General features: G+C 40.5%; 1 protein-coding gene across 28 annotated transcripts in view; it reads left to right on the plus strand.

Moving 5' to 3' along the window:
• The window catches only part of ANK3 (ankyrin 3), a 681,670-nt gene that overhangs the window by 478,542 nt on the left and 177,006 nt on the right, over positions 1-26,122 (plus strand). For all 28 annotated transcript variants that reach the window (XM_073886212.1, XM_073886216.1, XM_073886210.1 and 25 more), the window contains one exon: positions 13,295-13,393. In XM_073886212.1, coding sequence (XP_073742313.1) covers positions 13,295-13,393 — 99 coding nt within the window. The remainder of the gene's footprint in view (positions 1-13,294; positions 13,394-26,122) is intronic.

A 26,122-nucleotide genomic window follows, 5' to 3' on the forward strand; every position in this document is an offset into this window, starting at 1 on the left:
CCTACTGAAAGTAAAATAGAGTAACAGGGATTTAGATCCAGACCTTCTACCCCATTTTATCATGCCTCATGCATGACCATCAGTGGCGCCCGCGGTGCCCAAATGGCAGCTGAGGGTGTGTGGTATTGGCCTCTGAGTAGCTGAGGTCTTCATGGTCCCTGGAAGAGCAGTATCATCTCCTTAGGACAAGTGCACTGCACACAGGGAAGGCCTTTTGCACCAGGACTACTTTTTTTTCCCCAAACCATTTTTCTTTAAAAACTTCAAAGACCTTGTTTTCATTTCTTGTTTGAAACTTGAGCAAGGATCTAATTTATCCATGCAAGGATCTGCTTTGCCCAAAGACCAAATGAGGGCAGGATACTTGAGAAACTAACAGTTTCAAGTTAACTGACATCTCAGAAGGCTATACGAGTGATTTACTTTTTGGATGGGAAAGAAAATTATTTAATACAGAAATGAATCTCATTCCGGATTTATCAGAAATGATATAGGAGTGTGGAAAATGTATCATTGTAAAGCCCCTTAATATTTTTGTTTTTAAGAATTCAGGATGGTGGAACATGAGAAAAACAGATGGACTTTTTTATTAAAGCAATAGCATTCATTAGAAACATAACAGGAAATCTAATATCGCTAGATTAACTCATTTTAAAGAGTTACAGAATTTCAGAACAACTTTTCTCAATGTATAGAAAACGGTTGATTACTTTGTAATTGAATTTTTAATAGTTCAATTACTATATGTGTCTCTACTCAGATATTTCAAGCTAGGAGGGGCTTTCTTACTGTAATACAGAGCAGGCTACTTTTGAATGAGCGCAAATAGTGACACCTTTAAAAAAATCTGAAAGCCATGAGTTCTTCTTATTTAAAATGACAGAGCTGGACTAGCTACTCTTTTAGACTCTGCTTATTTTTATTAGCTTTGGGATATGCTGTTTCCTTTTGGTTGGAAGCTGTATGCCAGCAGCATTTTCAGTATGGAGACAGTGCTACTTGGATTCAGAGCTAGAGCTGATGTTTGCCCAAGTTAAGAAGAGTCTCTCCACCTGGAAAGGGCAAGCACAGCTTTTAGAATCAGACAATTGAGGTTAATCCTGGCTCCGGCATTTTCTAGCCATGTGACCTGAGGCCCCTTCCAGCTTTACCTTGCTCACCTGTGAATTTGAGCTAACAGCATCTATTTTATGGATTTTTATGGAGATTAAATGAGATCTATCTCATAGAACCAGCAAAATAAGAGCCTAATAATTTATAGCTTTTTTTCATTTTAATTACATTTGTCCTGCAAAACAAAGAGTTGCTTGGTCTAAATCAAGAGGTGTCAATTTCTTTAGCAGAGTTCTTTTTTCTAACAAATTCTTATAGGATGAAAGGGCATTCCGTAGTCAAAAACTCCTCATTGTTTATGGAATTATGGAAACTCTGAAATGTATCCTGAAAGATATATTTTAAAGGCACATATTGGGGGAGCCTGGGTGGCTCAGGCAGTAGAGTGACTGACTCTCGATTTCGGCTCAGGTCATGATCTCAGGGTCGTGGGATTAAGCCCTGAGTCAGGTTCTGCGCCCAGTGGGGAGTCTGCTGGAGATTCTCTCCCTCTGCCACTCCTCCCACTCACGCTTTCTCTCTCTCTCTCTCAAAATAAATAAATAAATCTTTAAAAACACACATACATTGAACACCCATTAGGATGACTACTATCAAGAAAAAAAAGGGAGAGAGAGAACAAGTGTTGGTGAGCATTTAGAGAAACTGGAACCCTTGTGCTCTGTTTGTGGGTTGAATGTGAAATGGTACAACCACTGTGGAAAAGAGTTTGGAGGTTACTCAAAATGTGAAGTATGGAGTTACCATATGATCCAGCAATTCCATTCCTGGGTATATCTATAAAAGAACTGAAAGCAGAGTCTTGAGGATACATTTATACACCCACGTTCATAGCAACATTATTCTCGATATCCCCACAAGGTGGAAGCGACCCAAGTGTCCGTTAAGAGATAAATGAATAGTCAAAATGTTAAAGCTAGCGAGAGACCTGGCAGAGCCTTATCTAAATTGTCAATGAGAAACCTGCTATTAATCCAAGTGAAAACTAACAGTATTAGCAATAAACAGCCTCATTTTATCCTTAAAAGAAAATAAATAAATTGCTTGAGGTTTTTAGAGCAGAACAGATCTAAATACTCAGAGCCTGGCTTCACAGCAGACCTCAAACATCCAGGCATCTGCTGCTACTCCCGGGGAGCCCAGCACCAGCCGGTGTCTAATCCAGTGGGAGCTGGTTAGTCTCTGTGGGAAGGGAGTGAGGTGGGAAAGTCAATGGCCTCAGCATTTGCAGCGTCAGTCTTAGCAGGACCTGTGTGGACTTAATCTCCTTATCCAGGAAGCCAGCAGTTAGTAAAACTGGAGAAGAGGAAAAGATTTCACCTAAAAAGACCTATTTCATTACATTAAAGCTTCATGAAGTAGGAGGAAAACGGGCTTTTACTAACAATGGTAGTCATCTTAATAATGATTGCTGTAGTATAAAGGAAGTTTGAGTTTATTTTATGTTTTTATTGTTAATAATAGAACATTTGTTTGAATTTTTATTTTATTTTTTTAAATTTTTTATTGTTATGTTAATCACCATACATTACATCATTAGTTCCTGATATAGTGTTCCATGATTCATTGTTTGTGCATAACACCCAGTGCTCCACGCAGAACGTGCCCTCTTTAATACCCATCACCAGGCTAACCCATCCCCCACCCCTCCCCCCTAGAACCCTCAGTTTGTTTTTCAGAGTCTATCGTCTCTCATGGTTCGTCTCCCCCTCCGACTTACTCCCCTTCGTTCTTCCCCTCCTGCTATCTTCTTCTTTTTCTTTTTTCTTAACATATCTTGCATTATTTGTTTCAGAAGTACAGATCTGTGATTCAACAGTCTTGCACAATTCACAGCGCTCACCATAGCACATACCCTACCCAATGTCTATCACCCAGCCACCCCATCCCTCCCACCCCCCACCACTCAGCAACACTCAGTTTGTTTCCTGAGATTAAGAATTCCTCATATCAGTGAGGTCATATGATACATGTCTTCCTCTGGTTGACTTGTTTCACTCAGCATAACACCCTCCAGTTCCATCTACGTCGTTGCAAATGGCAAGATCTCATTCCTTTTGATGGCTGCATAATATTCCATTGTGTATATATACCACATCTTCTTTATCCATTCATCTCTCGATGGACATCTTGGCTCTTTCCACAGTTTGGCTATTGTGGACATTGCTGCTATAAACATTGGGGTGCACGTACCCCTTCGGATCCCTACATTTGTATCTTTGTGGTAAATACCCAGTAGTGCAATTGCTGGATCATATGGTAGCTCTATTTGAAATTTTTTTTTAAAGAAAAACCCTACTATGTGTCAGACTGGGAAAGCTGGAGTATTAACTTAGATGCCATTGTTTGAAATTCTTCTGGGTATGTCCTTGAAATTTCATATCCTTATCACTGAAAGCATTATTTGTGTGCTTATATTTTATGTACTTATAAAGGTATTAAAAAATCAGGCATCCTCTTGAAGAGAAATGAGGTACTGATACATACTTCAACATGGATGAACCTTGAAAACCTTATACTAAGTGAAAGAAGACAGACACGAAAGGCCATATGTTGTGTGGTTCCATGTATATGGATTGTCTAGAACAGACAAATGCATAGAGACAGAAGGTGGAATAGTGATTGCCAGGGGCTGGGGGATGAACAGAAAAATGGGAAGTAACTGCTTAATGGGATGGGGTTTCTTTGGGGGATGATGAGCTGTTCTAAATAGCTACTGATGATGGTTGCACAATTTTGTGAATATACTAAAAACCACTGAATCGTACACTATAAAATGGCCAATTTTATCATATGTAAATTATATCTCAATAAGCCTGTTATAAAAATATATTAGAGAAGACTTGCAGTGGATTTTGGCTCAATCAACAGAAAAGCAATAAAAATCAACAGAAAAAGAACACGTTTTAATACTCTCGAGGAAATGAAAGTGAACAGGAATTCAATTCTGTTTTTTCTCCATTGTATCAAAATCTATATAACTGTAAAATATCACTTACCAGGCATATATTGTTTGGAGATTGGCACATATGACTTTGTGGTAGAAGAAAAAACTTTTTCCTCTACCCTCTTAGATTTAGTTCCTGGGGTCTTGCAAATTAAACTAACAAAAGGCATAAAAGAGAGAAAGGCTTATGATGCATACAGAGGCCTTCATAGAAAAGAGGTGAAGACCCAAAGAGGCAGTTAGACCCCAGGGGCTTATGTGCCATTTTAACAAAGGGTGATACATTTGTGGAGAAGTGCAATGACAAAGGGAATTTGGGCTTCCAGAGGCAGTAAATCTGGGAAAGGTGAATATATGGGTGGGGAAACTAATGGATGCTAAGGGTGGTTCAGTTTTGCAGATCCCAATTGTGCCTTCTCCATTGATGAGAGATTCAGAGATACCTTATTCCTGGCTTGGGAGAGGGAAACACCTTCCCAAAGGGAAATCTGTGCTTTGCTTTTAGACAGAAAGCTCAAAACAGTCTTTATGCCCAAGTGCCATATTGTGGGGTGGCATACTCTGATCTCCTTCAGTCCTCCTCTCAGAGGCTGTAAGACTTTTCAAGAGATAAATATCTATGAGGTGGACGATGAAATCCAGTAGGCCTTGCTTAAATGTCTTCCCAGTGCTCACTCTGTGAACTTATTTTCTAATCATTTTTTCTGTTTCTACTTACACTAGGAATAGTGAGTAAAGAGACTAGCAAGAGGACACACAACAAATCTTGAAACGGGTGTGTTTTAAATGCAAGTCATTAATACATAAAAAACTTCATTTTCAGATATCTTGTTTTGCCACTTTGACAAACTTTTAAAACCATAGTAGTAACAAGTGTAAGAATTAGCAGAAGATAACAGATTCCCTGTCAATTTAACATTTAATTATTTTAGAATTTGTATTCAATTGAGACCATATCAAGGAACTAAACTAAAATAGTCTTATTGTTTAATTTCTCATTACCTGAAAGACTTGAGTGCGATCCTACCTACTCTTCTACTTAGTGATAACCTCCTAGATGTTTTTAAAGAAAAGGAGAGAGAGGAGAGGGTACAGGGGATCAGAAGTCAACCGCCCTTTATATATTTAAATGGAACAAAAAGTCTGCCATTTATCCCAAGTAAGGTAGGAAGTGGCCCTGATTTCACTTTAGGAAGTTGCAGAAAAAATCTGGACTTGGTGACAGTTTCATAAAGGGCCTCGGCTAACTACCCCAGCTGGGTTTTTCAGAAACAGCTGAGAAGAAAGGAATAAGCCAGCAATTTCACTATTTCCCAAGAGAGCTAGTTGTTTCTTCCAAGTCCCTGGAAGTTAAAAATTAATAATAATAATAATAATAAAGGCTGCCTTTCCACATTTGTATCACATTTTGTCACATACATCATGTTCTATCAGCCACCGCTCTGCCCCTTTTTCCTTTCCTCTCCACCACGACTCACCCCAGCACACCCCTTCTGAGCTTTTCACAGGCTGAGCTGTGCTGAGCAGACACTAATCGAACACTGTTTGCATCCATCCTAAGAACTGCCCCCTTTAGCACCTTCTTAGAGTTCATGCATTACTTCCGCTCTGCCATGTCTTTTCTACCCAAACTATCTCATAATAATGTCTTTGTGAGATGCGGTCATGTCATCCATTTTTTTCTAAAGATTTTACTTATTTATTTGAGAGAGAGAGACAGAGAGGGAACACAAGCAGGATGAGGGACAGAGGGAGAAGCAGACTCCCCTCAGAGCAGGGAGTGTGATGCGGGGCTCCATCCCGGGACTCCAGGATCATGACCTGAGCCAAAGGCAGATGCTTAACCAACTGAGCCACCCAGGTGCCTCATGTTATCCATTTTTAAATGTCCATATGAGAAATAAGAAAAAGAATAGTAATAGCTAACAACTGTATCATGTTTACTAAATGCCAAGAAACATTCTTAAGACTACCCTTGTTAACTCACTTTAATCCTCACGACAGGTCTATAATATGGATACTATTATTGGCTTCATTTTACAGGTAGGTCTGGGGTACAAAGAAATTAAACTCGCCTAAGGTTAGGCAGCTAGCCTGGGGCAGCTTGGGATTTGAAGCTAAGCGGTCTGGCTCTAGAGTATTAGCTCTTAACTACTGTACTTTTGGACCCCACGCCTCTCTGTATCTGCTTGCACAGGAATGCTCTAATAGTAAGAATTGGTTATATATTTGTACTGTTTAGAAGCTCAGGGACAGCATGGTCTGGTCTAGTGAAGAAAGCATAAACTTTGGGGCAGATAAATTGTGGCAGCTTTGTGACTTTTGGCAAGCTATTTTGATTTTTTGTTCTAGTTTCCTCATCTGTAAAATAAGGAAAAAAAATTAGAGAGTACCTGTTTCTAGAGTTGGTGTGTGGGTTAAATGAAATGTAATTTCATTAATAATATGTAGTACTAATACTACATAATAGTATACAATAATACTAGTAATATGGACTACTTGTGAGTATATGATGGAATATACTGAATTTGTAGGAGTCCCAGGAGAACTTACCTTTGTTCTGGGTGATCTTGCTTCTCTTTTCCCTAAAAGTGGAAGACAAAACTTGTTCTTCGGGATTGAGATTTTTACTCCAAAACGTCAGTGGTTGTTGTCTTCCAGGCTGTAGGTGAAAAGTCTTACTGAAAAATCAAGATAAAAGAAGATCAGCATAGAAGAACATGAATGACTGAAAAGAAAAGGCTAGCAATCACACTGTGGTGAGAACACACATCCACACATGAGCAGATACAGTCATGATCCAAGTTGCTTTGTTAAGTACCTGGTTAGGTTATTGGCTGAGAAATCTGAGAGAATTAAACCCGCTGAGTACTGTAATTTTCTTCAGTCAAAATTCTGAGTATTTACCCAAATGCTGTTAATGTTTTCATAAATATTTTTATAGCCAATTTCCTTTTTTTTTTTTTATAAAACGTATGTGTATATATATGTGATGTGATTGCTTTTTTGTCTTTATCCACCATCTTCCATCAAGGGTTGAGGAGAAGTAAATGCCAGAAAAAGGAAGGCACTGGCTCATCAGATTTATCCTTTTTTTAGAGTGAATAATTATTACATTGACTAGTTTAATGGAAAAGTTCAATGAAATAAGATCCTGTTGTGCTGGAGATGAAAATAGTGATTTGCAAATAAGCCCAAGAACTCAGTGAGATAAAAAAGGCAGTTTCTGGGGATCGTGGCCGAGACTCCAGCTCTGTGACTCCCAGCAACCTCTTACCCTCCCTGGCCTCCTCCTTATCTATAAAATAGGTGATTAGACTGAATCAGATATACTCATCAGTTAACAAAATTTTCCAAAATGCTAATGTACTCTATTACATTGAATGTTGCATCTTTGGCATAAGAAAAAAAATTCCATTAATAAGCTACTTCATACAAAATTAGAGTAGCATTTACTCTTGTTTGCACTAAATTCAGGTGAAAACTCTAGGTTGAATATTTTTATCCAAGCTTTTTTTTAAGATTTATTTATTTGAGACAGAGAGAATGAGAGAGAGAGAGAGAGAGAGAGAGAGCACATGAGAGGGGGAAGGGTCAGAGGGAGAAGCAGACTCCCTGCCCAGCAGGGAGCCCGATGCGGGACTTGATCCAGGGATTCCAGGATCATGACCTGAGCCGAAGGCAGTCGCCCAACCAACTGAGCCACCCAGGCGCCCCTTTTATCCAAGTTTTAATTCAGGTTTCTTCTTAGAACAGATAGACCTTTAACTCTAGCCGTATGTAATTTTCTACATTAGTAATAAATATTTACCTTCAGAGTACCTCTAGGCTTAACAGGTTCCCTCAAAGTTCAAATGCAAGGCAAGTTGATGGGTAGGTAAAACCTCTCCTTGGCTGTCAGAGTGGGAAATGCAAATTGACAAGCCAAGACAGAGATGGTGATGAAGGGCTGCAAATTAGGTAATGATAAAGAAGAAACACAACCATTTTTCACGTACTTTGTACAAATGTACATAGTAGAACTTACTTAGGAAAGCATGAAGAAGCAAAAGATCATCTATAATCTCAGTACTGAGAGATAGATGATTAACATTAGGGTCCATAGTTGGACAGCTTTTTTAGAATGTATGTATACATATACTTATGCATAAATTTGAGAGCATATTTTTATTTAATAATGTGTATTTTGTATATTGTTAATTTATCACAGTCTACCTTCACAGTTATGTCACTTTACACTTAGTGTGGAGCTGACAACTGGGTCATTCTCACTTTTCCATCTATGTGTCGATGGTGTGCATTTTACTTTTGCATACGTTTTAAAGCCCCCAATTCACTGTTACTGTTTCTGCTTTAGATAATCAATGATCTTGTGTATTTGCCTTCACTTTTGCCATTTCTGTGTTTCTCTGTGTGGGTCTACGCTTCTGACTGGCATCATATTCCCACTGCCTGAAGAACTTCCTTTAATGTTTTTTGTATTACAGGTTTGATGGTAATGAAGTCTCCCAGTTTCTGTTTATCTTAAAAAGTCTTTATTTCTCCTCAGTTTTTTAAAGATATTTTCACTGGGTATAGAAGTCTCATCAGACAGGTGTTAAATTTTCAGTATTTGAAGATTCCACTTTGTTGTCAGGATTTGCATAATTTCTAAGGCTGTCATTTCTGTTCTTGTTCTCTATATGAAACATGTCCTTTTCCCCTCTGGTGACCTTCATGATTTTTCCTTTATCTTTTATTTTCAGCAACTGGACTGATGTGTCTGACTGACATTTGGCTGTTTATAGTTTATCTTGCTCAAAGTTCTCCGAGCTTTTGGGATATGTGGTTTCGTTTCATACATTTCATTATTTTGAGATAATTCTTGAACATTGTCTCTCCGGGTATTTCTCCTGCCCCATCTCCTCTCTTCTTATGTAACTCCAGTCATTTGTTTCATACTGTCCCCCAGCCCTTAGACTCTGTTCTTTCTTTTCCACTCTTTTTTTTTTCTTTGTGTTTGGATCATTTATACTGACATAGCTTTAAGCCCACTGATGCTTTTCTCAGCTGTGTGAAGTCTAGTGATGAGCCCATTCAGGGAATTCTATGTTTCTTATATTGTGGTTTTTTTCTTACCGAGGGTTTCTGTTTGACTGAAATCCCGTGTCTTTGGTGAAATTCCCTAACTTTTGATGCCTGTAGCTCTCTTGTTCCACTGAACAGAATGCAAGAGAGACTGAGGTCGGTAGTGCTTTGTGTGAAAATGGGCATACCTGTCTGTCAGGCTGTACATGTGGAAGGTTGAGTCAGTGTAGTCGAGTTAGCGGAGTTTACATCCTGTTTGAGGGGACTTCAGCTCCCTCTAGAGGAGGGCTACACTGCCTCATGCTCAGGGTAGTGGCAGGGGAGGGGGGCGGGGGGCGGGGGGTGGGGGCGGTCAGAGAATGTTGTGTGATATTGGTGCTCCGTCCTCAGGTCTCCCTGCACACGGGAAGCACGGAGGAGGTCTCTCACTAAGCTCCTATCTGACCTCAGCAGCTTACTACTGTTGTTTATTACTCTATGCTAGGCTCGTGCTGGGACTGAGGGTTCTTTCATTCTGGCTCAGCTACCGTCTTAGGAAGTGTGCCTAGGGCACCTGGGTGGCTCAGTCGTTAAGTGTCTGCCTTCAGCTCAGGTTATGATCCTAGGGTCCTGGGATCAAGTCCCACATCAGGCTCCCTGCCCTGCAGGAAGCCTGCTTCTCCCTCTCCCACTCCCCCTGCTGGTGTCCCTGCTCTTGCTGTCTCTGTCTCTGTCAAATAAATAAATAAAATCTTAAAAAAAAAAAAAAAAAAAAAGGAAGTGTGCCTAGACCTCAGGGTTGGGTCTTTCTTAACATTCCCACCTTTTTGACTATGGCAATCAACCTCTGCCTTTTATCTGTGGTTTTAGAGTTGAAGGCTTTTCATATATACTGCCAAATTGCATCCCAGAAAGCATGTGTAAGTTTACATTTCACGAGCAGCAAATGAGGGTTCTCTTAAGCATGCATTTTCGTCTCTAACATCACTGGGCTCTTTTGATATGCTGGGATTCCATATTTTTGTTGCAGACTTACACAATGGAAGTGTAGCACTGGGTCATGTGCATAGTAGGACATAAAACATTTTTATTGGTTAACCAATGAAGCAGAATATAAATGTCCCATTGAGTGGTCCAGGGGTACCACTTTCATTTTGATTTGTTCCTAATTGACAGAAGCAGTCACTACCAGATTCGAGAACGCAAAAGTATGTACTTCATGCAGAAGCTCCATTTGACAGAGAGGAGAAGCAATAGTTGTTTCTAGGCCACTGCCCAAGAGTCTAGAAAACTGAATTCTCATCCTGATTCTGCCTCTAATTCACTGTCTTTTAATATACAAATTACTGACCAGTTCTGTTTCCCCATTTTATCTGTCAAATAGGATTAGTGATTTAGTTCAATAGAGTGTGGTGAAGATAAAATGAAATTATGTAAGTGTAAGCCCTTTACAACACTTTTTAAGTGCTATAGAAATATAAAGTATTCCTCCAGGGTCAGAGAGGTGTAGAAAAACGTGGGAGTTAGAATTTCAACGCATCTTTTGACATCTATGTATCACTGTATGAGAGAGTACATGAATATGGAAGAGAGCAAAATTAGAAGTAGAGTCTTTCTCTCACTAAAATTAGCCTACTTGTAATGGAGGTTAATTAAGTCCTTCTCAACCAGGCAAGGGCACAGTTTTAAAGGGAAATCACATGTAAGCCCTGACTCCCGCCGGGGACGGATGAGATCTTTGCACCACCTCCCATTCTGGGCTCAGTAAGCTTCCTGTTAGACCATGTTTCCTACAGACCTAACCTGCCCCTCCACCTGCTGTCTCAGGTCTAGAATTCATCCACTGTGCTGCTTGGGTCTGCACTCGGACAGTGGGGACAAGCGAGACAATTAAAAAGTCATCAGGAATTTTGTTTCCTTCTGCCAGCTTTCATTCACACCAAAAATAGTCCACAACAAAGGGGACCAGAGCATACACATGCACAGCATAGAGTTCTACTTCCTCTTTTGTAAACTGTTACACATAGTTGAAACCTTCAGCTGTGGCCTGGTAGATCTAGAGCAGGGTCAGCAAACGACCATCCCCAGGCCAAATCCAGCCCACTGCCTGTTTTTGTAAATAAAGTTTTATTGAAACACAACCATTCCCATTTCTTTACATATTTCATGTGGCTGCTTTAGCCCTACAATGGCAGAACTGAATAGTTGCAGTAGAACTTGTATGTCTTGCAAAGCTGAAAATATTTGCTATCTGGCCCTACACAGAGAAAGTTTGTCTACCCTGGGCTAGAGCAATGATACTCATCCTGTGTACTCCCCATCAGCATTACTGAAGCAAATTTGGTTTCCTGAGGTCTTTCTTCTTCTTTCATGTAATGAATCAATTGATACTTTGGCACCCAAGAATGATGAGGACAAGAGTTGTTCAGATAGGAGAATGTAATGCCAGGAGCATTATAGTTTATAATATTTAGAAAAGTTTATAGAAAATACGTGGCAAAAGAACATATCTAAAACACTCCATGAGGATGAAAGCAGCTAAATCTGGAAGTTAGAAAAGTCTACACAATGAATTACTCAGTTTTTTCAATAAATAAATAGTCATGGACAAAAGAACGCAGAGTTGGGCACCTGCGGAGATTAAGAGACGTAAGGGACATTTCAAAGTAATGCAGGTGTGGCTCTTCTAATTTGAACAACTCTGCTGAGCTAACTGACCTAATGGGAGAATTTGAACACTGACAGGGTCTTGGTGTTATGAAGGAATTATTTTTACTTTGTTAAATATGGTAATGGTGTTGTGATTTCTTGTTTAAAAAATCCTTATCTGTTAGAGTTAAATTGCAGTATTTGTGGGTGAAATAATATGCCTAGGATTTTTCTCTTCCTTCTCTTAAATTTCTGCGTGCGCGCGCACACACACACACACACACACACACACACACACACACACACACAAAATAGCAGGGAGCATAGAAGAAATAAAATCACCAAAAGGTTGATAAGTATTGAACCATAGTGATAAGTACATGAAGCTCATGCCTTTCTTTCAAACTATGTATCTGTTTGAAAATTTTCATCGTAAGTTGTTTTCTAAAAAACCCAAGTTGAGTCATACTTTAATTTGAATCCTGGTTTTGCCAGCTGTTTGTGTTTCGGTAAAATAGACATTATAAGTCAGATTGTTTATGGCATTGTGAGGATTATGAGAATTAAATGAGATAGTAAAGAGTTAAGCACAGTGCCTAACACACGGGAATGATCAGTACCTGGGAGCTGTGGCATTGTATCTGCTATCAAATGACAAGAACATAACCCCTTACAAGCTGAGATTATGCATCCTATAATTGACTTATGTGAACAATGGACCTTAAATCCATATTGTTGCTACACGGGAGTAAGGAGCCAAAATAGAAAATGTTTTCACTGTATACACACATTTCCCTGACAGTCTGGAAACAGCCATAGTGCCTGTAAGGTGCATGGAGGAAAGACCTGTAGTATTGAGGGGTCATGACTGGAATTTCAGATTGTCCTAAGGAGATGTGTATTCCTCAATGGGAATTTCAAAAACAGTTTTCTGTGACATTGCTAATAAATGCCTGTGAACATATTTTAAAAGCCCCATGTGCATGGGCAGTCCTGTGACTTTGGTACTGACCATTTTCCCACTTGGAGTTGCTATTGTCTCTCCTTGATATCTTGTGCTCAAATGAACCCAGAGATGGCTCTGAGTAACATGATACTCCTTTCACTGAGTCTCAGCCAATGTAATCAGCCACTTAGTCAACCACTTATTACCCAATATGTATCACGCAAGCTTGTAAGACAACACATTGACTTAATGCCGCAGGATTTTAGAGCAAAAAAAAAAATGAAAATAAAAATAAAGCCGTCTCATCATCAGTCACCTCAGTGAAATGAAATAAAGTTGGACCCAACCCCACAGACTGTGTTCCTTAAAATTCATCCCTTTTTGGGAGGGATGAGTAAAATTACTGTCAGAAATGTTGGGATATAAATTTACTGAGTAAAATTAGTAAAGTAAAATTACTCTCTGAAATGTTGGGAAGTATTCTGTTCACAGTGGCTGTTAAAAAGAAAATTAAAAAGTGAGAACATGCTGGGGGAAGTTGAGGAAGCGGTGTTTTGGTGCTGAAAGTGTACTTCTTTTCTGTTCTCCTACAGAATGACATCACGCCTTTACACGTTGCATCAAAAAGAGGAAATGCCAATATGGTAAAACTATTGCTTGACCGAGGAGCTAAAATTGATGCCAAAACGAGGGTAAGAGCGTAATTTGTGTACATGCTTATACTTCTTCTCAGTAAGTAAGAATTCTTCTGATACCTTCACACGGGTTCAACGCCGGCTTTACTTTTCCTTCATTTGTTGTAGTCTCTGAGAAAATGACTGCTAAAGTTATTTGTCCTAAAATGGGATGCTGATCCATATTTATAAATCTGCAATACATGTTTAAATGGTGTGTGGCTTTAACTGTAAAAACTAAGGCCTAAGGTCTAGAGTTTTAGTTGAGTTAGATTTTTAAGAATTCAGTCACTGCTTGACACTACAGGCTGGTCTGTTTGGTCAGTTTGACATTAAAACTGACAGTTGGGCGCCTGGGTGGCTCAGTCGTTAAGCGTCTGCCTTCGGCTCGGGTCATGATCCCAGGGTCCTGGGATCGAGTCCCACATCGGGCTCCCTGCTCGGCGGGAAGCCTGCTTCTCCCTCTCCCACTCCCCCTGCTTTTGTGTTCCTGCTCTCGCTATCTCTTTCTCTGTCAAATAGATAAATAAAATCTTTAAAAAAATAAATAAAACTGACATTCTATTTAAAAACAAATCTGTCTACTTTTGCACACTGCTGGTGGAAATGGAAAATGGGGCAGCTACTATGGAAGAATGTATGGAGGTTCCTCAGAAAGTGAAAAATAGAACCACCCTACCATCCAGCAGTTCCTCTACCGCGTATTTACCCAGAAGTATTGAAAGCAGTATTGTGAAGCAATATTTGCCCACTCGTGTTCAATTGCAGCATTATTCGCAATAGCCAAGAGGTGGAAGCAAGCCAAGTGTCCATCGACAGATGAATAGATAAAGAAAATGTTATGTATACTTGCGATGGAGTACTATTCAGCCTTAAAAAGGATGGAATGCTGTCACATCCTACAACAGGAATGAATCTTAAGGACGTCATCCTGTGTGAAAGAGGCCAGTCACAAAAGTGTAATACTATATGATCCCACTATTCTGTGGAGTATCTAGAGTGGTCAAAATCATAGAAGTGGAAGCAGAATGGTGCTTGCCTGGGGCTTTGGGACAGAGAAATGAAGAGTGTTGTTTAATAGGTATAGAGTTTGAATTTTACAAGATGAAAAATTTCTAAAGATGTTACATAACTATGTGAATACAGTTAACATTACAGAAATGTGTACTTAAAAATGGTTAAGGGAGTACATTTTATATTGTGTGGTTTTTTACCGCAATTTAGAAATTAAAAAAAAAAAAAACTACAAATCTGTTTGGCTAGGTGTTTGGCAAGCTGCTTGATTTGGTGAAATGCATTGTGGGTAGGGGAAGGAACTGAGTCCCAGAAGCAAGTTCAAATCCCAGATGCTAACCTTAGCCAGTTGACTTCAGTAAGCTGTTTAATCTTCTGCATGTAATTTCTCTATCTGAAATTAAGGAAAATGAATGGCCACCCTGAAGGGTCGTTGCAATGATCACGTTAATGTTTGTAAACTGTGTTGGCATAAAGTCGGCCCCAGAAATAAGTCCCAGTCATTGCTGGTATAACTCAGAGGTCCAGTTAGCATTAAACTTCTGACCAAGGGATTATCGTTTTCAACGTTTCATGTGTTTGTTATAAGGTGTGAGCAAGAGCGGGTAACAAAGGCTAGTAACGAGGTGGTCTCTCTATACACAGCCCGCTGTCCGAGGGTCCTGGGTAGTTTGTAGCCCCACATCCTGGGCTCCCTCCAAGCAAGAATGCTGATCTTAGTGTTTCCACAACTGGCCTGGTAACCTGAACCTGATTCCTGCAGCTCCTTGATTTGTTACTTCATTTATTGTTCGCTGCATTGATTCACTCAACCAATATTGAGGGTGCCTGTTGTGGGGCAGGCCTGGTGAGGAGATAGAGCAAGACCGCAAGACGCTGTCCCTCGCCTCGTGAAGCCGATGGGCAGTATGTCCCCTGTACTCTGACCAGAAGACGGCCCTGCCGTAGGTACTTAGCAGGAGATCCACGCTGCTTCTTCCTGATAACTACATCTGTACCTTAAAAGAAACAAGCTTTCTAGAGAGGAGGAGTGAAGAATGATCAAGTTTTACCCCCTAGAGGATTGTCTGACTGGGCAAGTAAATTGAACAGAGCTCTTTGAATTGGCTTTGCATTATTTAATAAGAAGCCATAACCAGTATGCTAGAGCTGCCGCTTTAAATGGCAGAGGTCTTCCGCTAATATAGGCTATTTAAAGAGGTTGTTAAGGAATAAGACAGAATCAGCGCTTATGCCCCTTGATTACCATGTAGAGCTAAAGGATCATTTGTGACTAGGGAGAATTTTTATGAAAAGAATGAGGAATCCTGGAGCCAAGCAGGAAAGAGGAGATTGAAGGGATATACCTGGGTATCTGGCTAGGGTTTTAGTGGCTAAGTGGATTAGAAATTACCTTATTTCTGCCTTGATAAGATCATCAATCACAGGCAAAATTCCTTTTTGGTCATTTTGCATCATTTATCAAACACTTACTTGCTGTATTTGATACAGTGACAGGAGAAAAGGGTATCTGGGGGACTCAGTCCCCAGGTTTATGGGGCATATAGTGACACCAGGGTTAAAACATAAAAATCTTCTGGATGAAAGTATCTGAGATAGGGAATAATGTAGTAGGCAACTTGGCACACTGTGCAAATTCAGGATGCAACTTGGTTTCTCTGCCATTTTGCCTCCCTGTTTTGACAGGCTCTCTGCTTTGGAATAAGATGCAGACTCCTTTTTCCCATCCATTCAGTTGTAGCTGGGATTTTCTTTTCTCCTGTGCTATGTGACTGGCGTGTGAACGTGAAGGAGACAGAAACAGAGAGCAGACAAGGCTGTCCTGCTTCTGTTGTTGTCCCGCAGGGAGTGGGGGGAGGGTGGGATGTGAGTCGGGCACAGGCTGAATTCCTGGCAGGCCGTATTGAAGAAAGTGCAGTACATACCCCAGATATGTAAACTATGCTGTGTTCTTCTCATCAAAGCTTCCCTTCTGTCTGGCTGAAATGACTGAGTAGTGATCAGGTGTGTGGGTGAAAGGGAGGGAGGCAGCTGAAATGTCAGAAAGCCCTGGGGACAAGCCTAAAAACCGAAAACAAATTGTTCATGAATACAAGTTTTAACTACTCAATCCAGTAGCTCTTGGGAAAATAAATGTTGTTATCTACCGATCCACCTCCTACCAGGTACCCATTACTGTTATGGCTACCTTGTTGCATCAATAGTCTGCCCTGTTACATGCAGTCCCCAGTGTTTAGAGACAGGAAAACATCCCTGGATTTCACTTCAGGGGCCAGCACTCCGTGGGACCTGGTCGGCTCCCTCTGTTCCCTGCATGGGCTGCTGACCTAGTACAGGACTCAGGTTCAAAGCAGACTCTTAGAGCCCTTTAATTCAAGCAAGAAAACTTGAATTATGCTCAGAGTAGTTTAAGTAGGACCTGAGCAAGATCTTACCATCTGGAAAAGCAAATGAGAGTGCATTTTATTTTACCTTAGTGACCTGATCTCGAGTCTTAAGTGTGACTTGCAAGTAAAATTGTGACCTTGGGCAAGTTCACCCTCCTGAGTCTTAGTTTCTGTCCCAGCATGGATGGGGAGTTGTTCCAGATGGTCTTACAAGCTCTTCCATTTGGAGGGGCTCTGGATATTGTTAACTATAAGAATAATTAGTTACTGTAAAATTCAAGGTGGTTATATAAGTTAGGTTGCCGTTACCAAGATGGTAAAGTAAGAGACCTCAGCTTCCATCCCCCAACGAAGATCGTTAGGCAGCTATCCACAAAGAAAAGCAGAGAGCTTAGGAGTCTACTTAAGAATCTTCAGAGACTTGGGGCGGGGGGGGGGTGGGAAGGCAGAACCCTGAGGATAATTGCGTAAGAAGGGAAGGAAGACCAGCTTCATTTTGCCTGCATCATCTGATGCCGACCTGGGAATGCCTCAGCCTGAAAGAATTTCCCTCACCAGGAGAGGGAGAGTCGGATGAGTGGCCAGCTTCCCTAGCCTGCAGGACACCGCGTGAGGGAGCCCACCCAGAGACTGGCAGAGCTGCGATGACTAGAGAGAGGAAGGAACAAAGAAACGTAGGTGCTACCAGTATCAGGCACGCAGCAGGGATGACCTTAGCAGCTTCCTTGCCGCAGAAGTAACCGATGGCCAGCGCAGCCACAGCGGGCCGCCTGCAGATTTCACTGGGTTCTGCCCGCGGATATTCACATTCACAGACCCCAGACTCCTGAGTCCTCCCTTCCTTGCTCCCTGCCCACACCCCACCCCCACCTACATCCACCCCCTGCTGCTAGGGCCAAGGGTCCACACCAGCAGCCAGCCAGTACAAGATGGCAGCCACGACCCCCGTGCGGACCCCCACCTCCATGTGCACACTTGGGCCTAACCCCTCCCCACACTGGCCTGATCCTCATCACCTTCACTGCTGTCCATGTACCTGTGGAACATCACAAGCCAGGACCTCACAGCGGTTTGTGGGTCTGAATTTGGCTCTGCTCCAGCCACTGGCCTTCACCACTTGGCACATGTGTAGGGGACCTTCTAGCTGTGCACCTGTATGCCCCAACCAGACCTTCATTAGTGGCTTCCGAGCCTAGGCCCACACCCTTGGGGAGACCCTGCAGCTGCAGGAGTACACGCTATTGGCAGGGCCCCCACAACTGTTTGAGGGCTGGATCTGGCCCTGCCTCCTGCCCCTTGCCTGACACCCCCCCACGCCAGCCTCCGCTGTGCTGTGCCTGCCATGGTGAGGCCTTGCAGCCACAGTAAGACACACAGACAGCCATGGTCCCCACAGCTGCTGGTACACCTGCAGCTGGCCCTGACCCCCACCACTCTGTGTATGCAACCAGCCCCCACCACTACATAGACCCGCAGCTGGCCCCTACTGCTGTGTGCACACCACCAGCTCCGGCCACCACTACTGCGCACCCCAGCCCCTAGCCACTGGCCCTGGAGGTGCCGCGGATGACTCTAACAACCCCTATAGCCACTGCGGACCCCCCACAGTGCTCACCAAGAACCACGCAGTTGTCAATGTTGTGGAGCCGAGTGGCCTGAGCAGATGAGACATCATATACCCCTGGGACACACCCCCGCATTTGGACACACATAAATGGCTGCCACCTTGTACCGGGGCTTACAGCACACTCCAGCATGCCCCCACCCACGGGGGAAGGTCTTTCCATAGCGAGGTCAACTCATAAAGTCTGGTAGAGGTGACTGCTTCTTTAAATGTGCAGACATTTATATGCAAGGCTACAGGGATCTTGACGAATCAGGGCAACACAACACCACCACAGGAACACAGGAAACTTCTAGTAACTGACCCCAAAGAAATGACAATGTCAAAATTGCCTGACAAAGGAGTCAAAGTAATTGTTCTAAAGATGCTCAGAGAGCTATAAGAAAACATAGTAAAACAATTTAATGAAATTAGGGGAAAAATACAAGAACAAAATGAAAAGTTCAACAGAGAAAATATAAAAAGAGAACCAAGCAGAAATTTGGAGCTAAAGAAGACAGTGACAGAACCAAAGACCTCAGTAGAGCGCTCCAACAGCAGAGCGGATCAAGCAGGAGCAAGGGCCTTTGAAATTATCCAGTCAGAGGAGCAAAAGGGAAAAAAATGAAAAGGAATGAGGAAAACCCGCAGGACTAAAAAGGCACCACTAGGGCGCCTGGGTGGCTCAGTCGGTTGAGCGACTGCCTTCGGCTCAGGTCATGATCCTGGAGTCCTGGGATCGAGTCCCACATCGGGCTCCCTGCTCGGCGGGGAGTCTGCTTCTCCCTCTGGCTCATGTGCTCTCTCTCTCATTCTCTCTCTCTCAAATAAATAAAATATTTAAAAAAAATAAAATAAAAAAAAATAAAAAGGCACCACTATGTGAAAACAATCTACCCATCACTGAGTCCCAGAAGGAGAAGAGAAACTTACCGAGGACTTAACAAACTGACTTCAGGACACCATCCCCCAAATCCGGAGAGTTGTAAGGGTCAGGAGGGGGAAGAAACTAGATGAAGAAGCAGGTGCCCCTAGAGAACAGAAATTGGAGTTTTTTAAGAAAAAATATTAAAGAAAAAGCACCCAGTGGTTTTATGCAAAAAAAAAAAAAGTCACTAGAGTTTTATTGATTAATTGATAAAGCTTTAATACAGCATTTAAACTGCATTTCCAAGTTGTGGAGTATTATTCAGCCATAAACATAAAGGGAAATCCTGCCACTTGCAACAACATGAGTGGACCTTGAGTGTATTATAGGAGGTGAAATAAGTCAGACAGAGAAAGACAAATACTACATGTCATCACTTAGATGTGGAATCTAAAAGCATCACACCCACAGAAATGGTAGAGAGGTGGTTGCCAGAGGCTGAGAGGTAGAGGAAATGGGGAGATGTTGGTCAGAGGGTACAGAGGGTACTAGTTAGAAGGTGTATCTGTTGGCATCTAAGGTTCATCCTGGAGACCAGAGCTAGCGATTGTTAGTTAGTATTGTATTGTATATGCAAAGGTTGCTATGAAAGTAGACCTTTAGTATTTTGACCTTAACAACAGCAAAAATTATGTGAGGTGAAGAATATGTTAAGTAACCTTATCGTGGTAAGCATTTCACTATATATGTGCCAGATCATCACATGGTATACCCTAAACCTACACAATGTTCCAGGTCAATTTTATTTCGGTAAAGTTGGGGGACGCCAGGGAAGAGGCTTATACATGAATATTCCTAAAAACCGTTTAGCTAGGATCTGATGAACCACAAAGCCTGTGGTCCTTTTTCCATTTAGTTCATTTCAAGAAAGCTCCTATTTTCTCAGCCTCTTAATGGATTGATGTCAACTGGCTTGTTGTCTTCTCCCGTAGAATAGACAGGAGTAAGTACCTCGAGTATCTCTGTAATAATGGTGGCAAATGTGCTGAGATATAAACATACATCAAGGCAGATTTGTCCAGTCTGGTCTATATGCAGATCCTAATTTTAAAATAATTTTTTGAAATTTGTTCATTTTTTTTCAATAAGATTTTAATAGCTTTATTTATAGACAAATGCTTTGCAAAGAATGGCTACTTGTGATAGCCTGCTGGTTTGTTTTTTTATTTTTCCTTTAACTCTAGCTCTGTGTAAAGCTAGCATGTATACTTCTTGAAGGAAGATACTTTGCAATGGGTGGTATCTCATCATTTTCCTTCTCCTTTGCATCAGTTCACAGCCAAATCAAAGGCTCAGTGTGGACCCGAATCAGAACCATTTTCAGGCTTCATATCACCTTCCGAGTTCTCTCTTTTCACTGGCTCTTCTCTTCCCAATAGTAAAGGCAGCTGTGCTTGTATTTAGTGCTTCAGAAAAGATGGCCGAGTTCCAGGTAGAGTCAGTAATACCAGTGCTCTGATTCCCAGAATGCCGCTCTAATCACGCCTCTCCCAGCTTCCAGTTGTCCTAGCAGGTGCCACTGCCTGCATCCGCATACAGTCACCATTACTACCACATCACATCCAAGGCTCCACCTTGGCACTCAGATGTACACATTCATCTTAGTATCTGTACCACTTGGCATACTTCCTGGCATATACCAGGTGTTTAGTAAGTATTTGCTGAATATATAAAAATAAAAGATACTCTCCTTAGTGTTAATTTGCCAAAAGGTCTTAACTTTCTTGGCTTTATACCGATCCTTTGGTAATGTAATTTTGCTCCCTGAAGTTAACGGCTTCCAATTGATTTATAAGAATGAAGAGACATTTGTGTGCAAGTAGATAAAGGGTTTTCAGAATACCTCAAATCTGTCATTTGTTAAATTCTTACTATTCTGGGAAGGGGTCAGGGGACACTTGGGTGCCCTGTATTTTTAGCTTGTCCTTTCCCAGAAATGCAACTGGTTCTATTTTACAGGTTAAATACAAAGAGAAGAGTAATATTGGTATTGACTTTTACTTTCTGTTTTATTTCCAGAAGTGTATTGCCCTGCCTAAAAATAAATCCTAAAGAAAATATTAAATATTTTATGGTCATAAAATCGTCTCCATCAAAGAGAAAATTCTAATACAATACGTTCTCCTTAGAGTTCCAACATAGACATGTTGGCTAGAGCATGTGAAGTAATGCAAAATACTCTGGGTTTCTACACTAATCAAGATGAATTTGATAATGTTTATGTCATTCAAAAATAAATGAATTTTTAATTTTTACACCACAAATATTAAAAGTTAATTGAAATTTATTTGAATTCAAAGAAGGGCAATGGCACCTTCCCCCAAATGTTGCTGTGAACCTTAAACCACTCTAAAAAAATTAAGTCTTAATATTAAAAAAAAGGAAAGTACAATTAATCATGAAATGCCCTTAGCTTTCAAAACGTGAAAATCTCTTTAAAGGAAAGAATGCTTTTGAGAGTTGCAAAGAGTTCTGAGAACATGACAGGAGCATGTTCTCCCCTTCTGTCTCTCTCTCTCTATTTCTTTCTCTCCTAATGATTTTACAGCATATTGGAAACCCCATTTCCCTTACCAAATTAGAGATATAAAAGTATTGGGTAAATTTTGTGTGCCACCGAAGCCAGGCTCTCGTGAAGAATCTACAAAGCAGGCTCAGGACAGGTATTATTTTCATTAATTCCTGTGTGGTTCTAAGTGCTGGTGCCCAGAGGGTACTCTACTCTTTCTCCTATTTTCCTGTGATGTATGTCAGTAATGCTCACATCCTATTTCTTTGAAATAACTCGACATCCATTAGGCACACAAGTACTCTATAGTTATCAGTGGTAAGCATCTTTAATTGTCCTCCTTCCCAAAGGAAAGATACGGTAAATAATTAAGTCATTATTCCTTTTTTAAAATGTCAACTTTAATTTGAATTTTTTCCATGTGACATCTTCTAAGAACTATATAAAAAGCAACTTTGTGTATTTAAAATCATATTTTATATGATTTCAGTTTCTACCTACTGAAAATTCAAGAGGTCCCTTATCTATTTATAGAAGGAATATTCCCAAAGTAGTGTGTGATAGAAACAAATATAAACTATGACAGTATAGTGTATAGAAGTCACATATTCATGTTTTACTCAACTGTATTAGAGTTTTGACTTCAAGTAATGGTGGAGTATTTTATATTGAACTAAACCTCCTGCTGATAAAAATCATAATCTCTGGAAAAATGGTTTTTAAAAAACTTTGGAGGCACTGAAAAGTAATCAAAACTTGGCATAAATTGGAGTGAATTCAACTTTTGAAAGAACTAAATAACATAAGATGAGGTCTATATTTATATGGCAGGAACTGTGATACAATTCATGGAGAAAGTCACAGTGTTATTGTCTTGAGGTCAGAGGATCAAGTTTGGGGCTGTAAGAGTGGCTAGATATTCAGGGAGGAATCACTGAAAGGAGGGAACCACAAATAAAGCGCTGAAGTCAATATAATAACTCCCCACAATCCTTGGCTGAGCCCTGAAGTATGTATGTTGGGGGGGTTGAAACACCAAGGAGGACAGAGGGAAATAACAGGTAAAAAAAAAAAAAAAGGAAAGCTGAGAAGAAAGTTCAGCAGGGCCTTTTGCTAGGAGGACAATCACCATATCAGGGAGGCTTGGTAAATATCTTTGGTTTTTTTTTTTTTAACTCTATAAGGACTGCATCTTAGAAGTTCTGACTGTGTCCCAAGTCTAAATTTACTCTTGGAATAAGGACAAAACTGAAACAGACCTGTCGTTGAAAACCTAAAACCAAGTCCCTACAATATCAGAGTCTTTATAGCATATTATTCACAATATCCAGTATTTAAATTAAATTTAACATATAATTTAAAAATTAGTAGTACACAAGAGCAAAAAATTCTGACTCGCTGTCCAAAGGAAAATTTATGTAATAAAAACAGAACCATAGATGACTCAGATGTTGGAGTTAATAGACTTTAAAATAACTATGATAAAAAAAAAATAAAAAATAAAATAAAATAACTATGATAATATGTTAAAGATCTGAAGGAAAAGATATAATGAGTAAGGCAAAAAACATTTTCAGGAGAAATAAGGAAATCTTAAAAAAATAAATCTTAGAACTAAACAATATCTAGAATTAAAAAAAATTAACGATGGGATAAGGAACAGATTGAATACAAAGGGTGAAAGAATTGGTGAACTTGAAGACAAGTTGTAAAAATCATCCAAACTGTAGAACAGAAAGCAAAAAGATTAAAAATCAAATTAACACTGTGTCAACAACCTATGGAATACTAGCAAGCTGACTAAATACATACAATGCAGCCCAAGCAGCTGAGGAGAAAGAGAATGGAGTAGAAAAGATTTCCACTTCAACCATAAACTGCAATCCCTGGACCCAGGAAACTTAGCACACCCCACAGAGGATAAATACAAAGCAAGCCACACAGAGGCACATCATAGTGAAGCTGCTAAATGTCAAAGATAAAGAAGAAAAAGGAAGACAGCCAGAGAAGAAGATGCATTATAAATGGAAAAACAATGATGAGACTGTGATCTAACTTCTTATCAGAAACACTGGAGGCCAGAGGTACCTGGGTGGCTCAGTCTGTTAAGCGTCTGCCTTTGGCTCAGGTCATGATCCCAGGGTCCTGGGATCGAACCACACATCGGGCTCCCTGCTCCACGGGAAGCCTGCTTCTCCCTCTCCCACTCCCCCTGCTTGTGTTCCCTCTCTCACTGTCTCTCTCTCTCTCTCAAATAAATAAATAAAATCTTAAAAAAAAAAACAACCCACAAAGAACAGTGTGGGGAAATAGACAACAAATAGCTAAGAGTGTGTGACCTAGGCTCAGAGAGAAACACATGGTTGTCTAAGCAGAGAGAACAACAGAAGGACTTTGCTTTTTTTAGTTTAATTTAAATATATAGAATGTATGACAGGGACAGCAAGGAAGGGAATTAGAAAGAGATACTTCTCTCTCCTATACATAAATGGTGGAAATGAATTCTAGATCTTAAAAGTAGATTGTTTTACAATAGAGGGAATCCGATCCCTCAGATGGAGCCAAGGCAAAGTATAAATTCTGAGTCCAGCCATTTGCTTGCACATGACCTTGAAGGTACATCCATCCTCTGGAGCAGCTTTCTCATCTATAAATGGAACTTCTGATGCCTTCCTCATAAGTTGTAAAGACTCAATAAGATCACAAATATAATGTGCCTGTAACAACAGGGGGGTTTCAAAAAATGCAATAGCACTCCCTCCTAGGCCAAATCTACCACCACTGAACACACACAAAATGAGGATACAGTTAGAATTTTTGGTAGAAGTATACAGATATGAGAAGAGCATTACTGTTGGACTGCAGTTGCTGCCCTTTTACTTCTCTCTAGCTCTGATAACTCTCCCCTCCCTGAGTAGTACCTGCTTTTTGTTTCATTGTTTTCAGTTTTCAATTATATATCACATCCTGTTTTACATCCATGATAAAGGAGAAGAGTTCCCTCTGCTTGATTTCCTTTTTCTTCTCGAGGGTGAGATTTTTTTTTTTTTTTTTTTTTTTTTTTGCTTACAGGGAAGGAAAGAAAGGAACCTACAGAATACAAGTCAAAATAAATGTCCATTTTTAAAAGTATTTCCCAGGTCATGGATTTGTATCATTTCAGTATTAGCTTTGAGCAAATTCAGCCTGTTAAGAACATATTCTGGGTGCAGTATTCTCAGGTGTGATGCCTTCGTGTCCTGTTCCATGCTTTTCAGCAAAACAGGACCTGAAAGAAAGCCTTTTTGACCTTCGAGTGTACAAGGTTTTGCTCTTAGGCTAACACAAGAGAGCATTTTGTCCAGCCAGTAAAGTACAGTTTCCCACCTCAGTAATAAGATTACTGTCACTGAGGTGAAATATGAGATCTGGATGAGCCAGTTGGCTTTGCTTCAGAATTCTCCCCAAGGGAATACTTGTTCATTATGTTAGCGCTTTAAAAATCAGGGGAATTGGAGAAAAAACGAACCCTGTGCAATTTCACTTCCCTCCCATAATGTTACTATGGCAACTCAGCATCCCTCTCTCCAGCTCTGCTCTCCAAGCACACATGCCACCGCCATTCATGAGACAGCCTCCCTGGTGCCCTGGGAATTGCCTGTGTCAAGAATTTGCCGACCGGAGGTCGACACTGTCATATGCAGCTGAAGAACTGCTTTTTGGTCCTAGACCCATTCTAAGTAACCCTGTACATCAGCTGTAAATTTCTAGGGGCTGGGAGCAGGTTAGAATCCTCATTTTATATTGGAAAAAAACACTGCTCTAGTTTTAGGGAAAGGAGTACCCCTGATCACTGCTGTGTTCCAAAGCACGGGATCCACAAGAGCTCCCTTTAGCTTTTTAAGCTTACAGTATTCTAAGTAAGAGGAAAATATCTTATTTAGAACAACTCCTCTGATATTTTTCTTACTCTGAGAGCTGAAAGACTCATAATAGTCTTTTGTCACATTTTTAAAATCATTTATTCATTGAGAATTTTATTTTTCTGGAAAGAAAGACAAAATCTAACAGTCCTGAAGTACAAAATGAGTCTAGTCTTAAAAAGGTAACAAGGAAATGAATTTTTAACCAACTAACTAAAAAACCTTTTTTGAAAGACTAGTGCCAAAACCCATTCATATGGTCTCTCCATGCGTTCATTTACTCATTTTTATTAAGCAACTTTCACGGATACAGTACTAAGTTACCGTCTCTGTGAGAGTCAAATATCCCTTAAACTAGTAGCCTTGTGCTCGGAAGCAGTCTCATTGAAAGGATAATACCTGTT

This window comes from Callorhinus ursinus, unplaced genomic scaffold, assembly GCF_003265705.2.
Source record: "Callorhinus ursinus isolate GAN/ISIS: 27379988/994484 unplaced genomic scaffold, GSC_fseal_2.0 scaffold69, whole genome shotgun sequence".
NCBI classification, from domain to species: domain Eukaryota; kingdom Metazoa; phylum Chordata; class Mammalia; order Carnivora; family Otariidae; genus Callorhinus; species Callorhinus ursinus.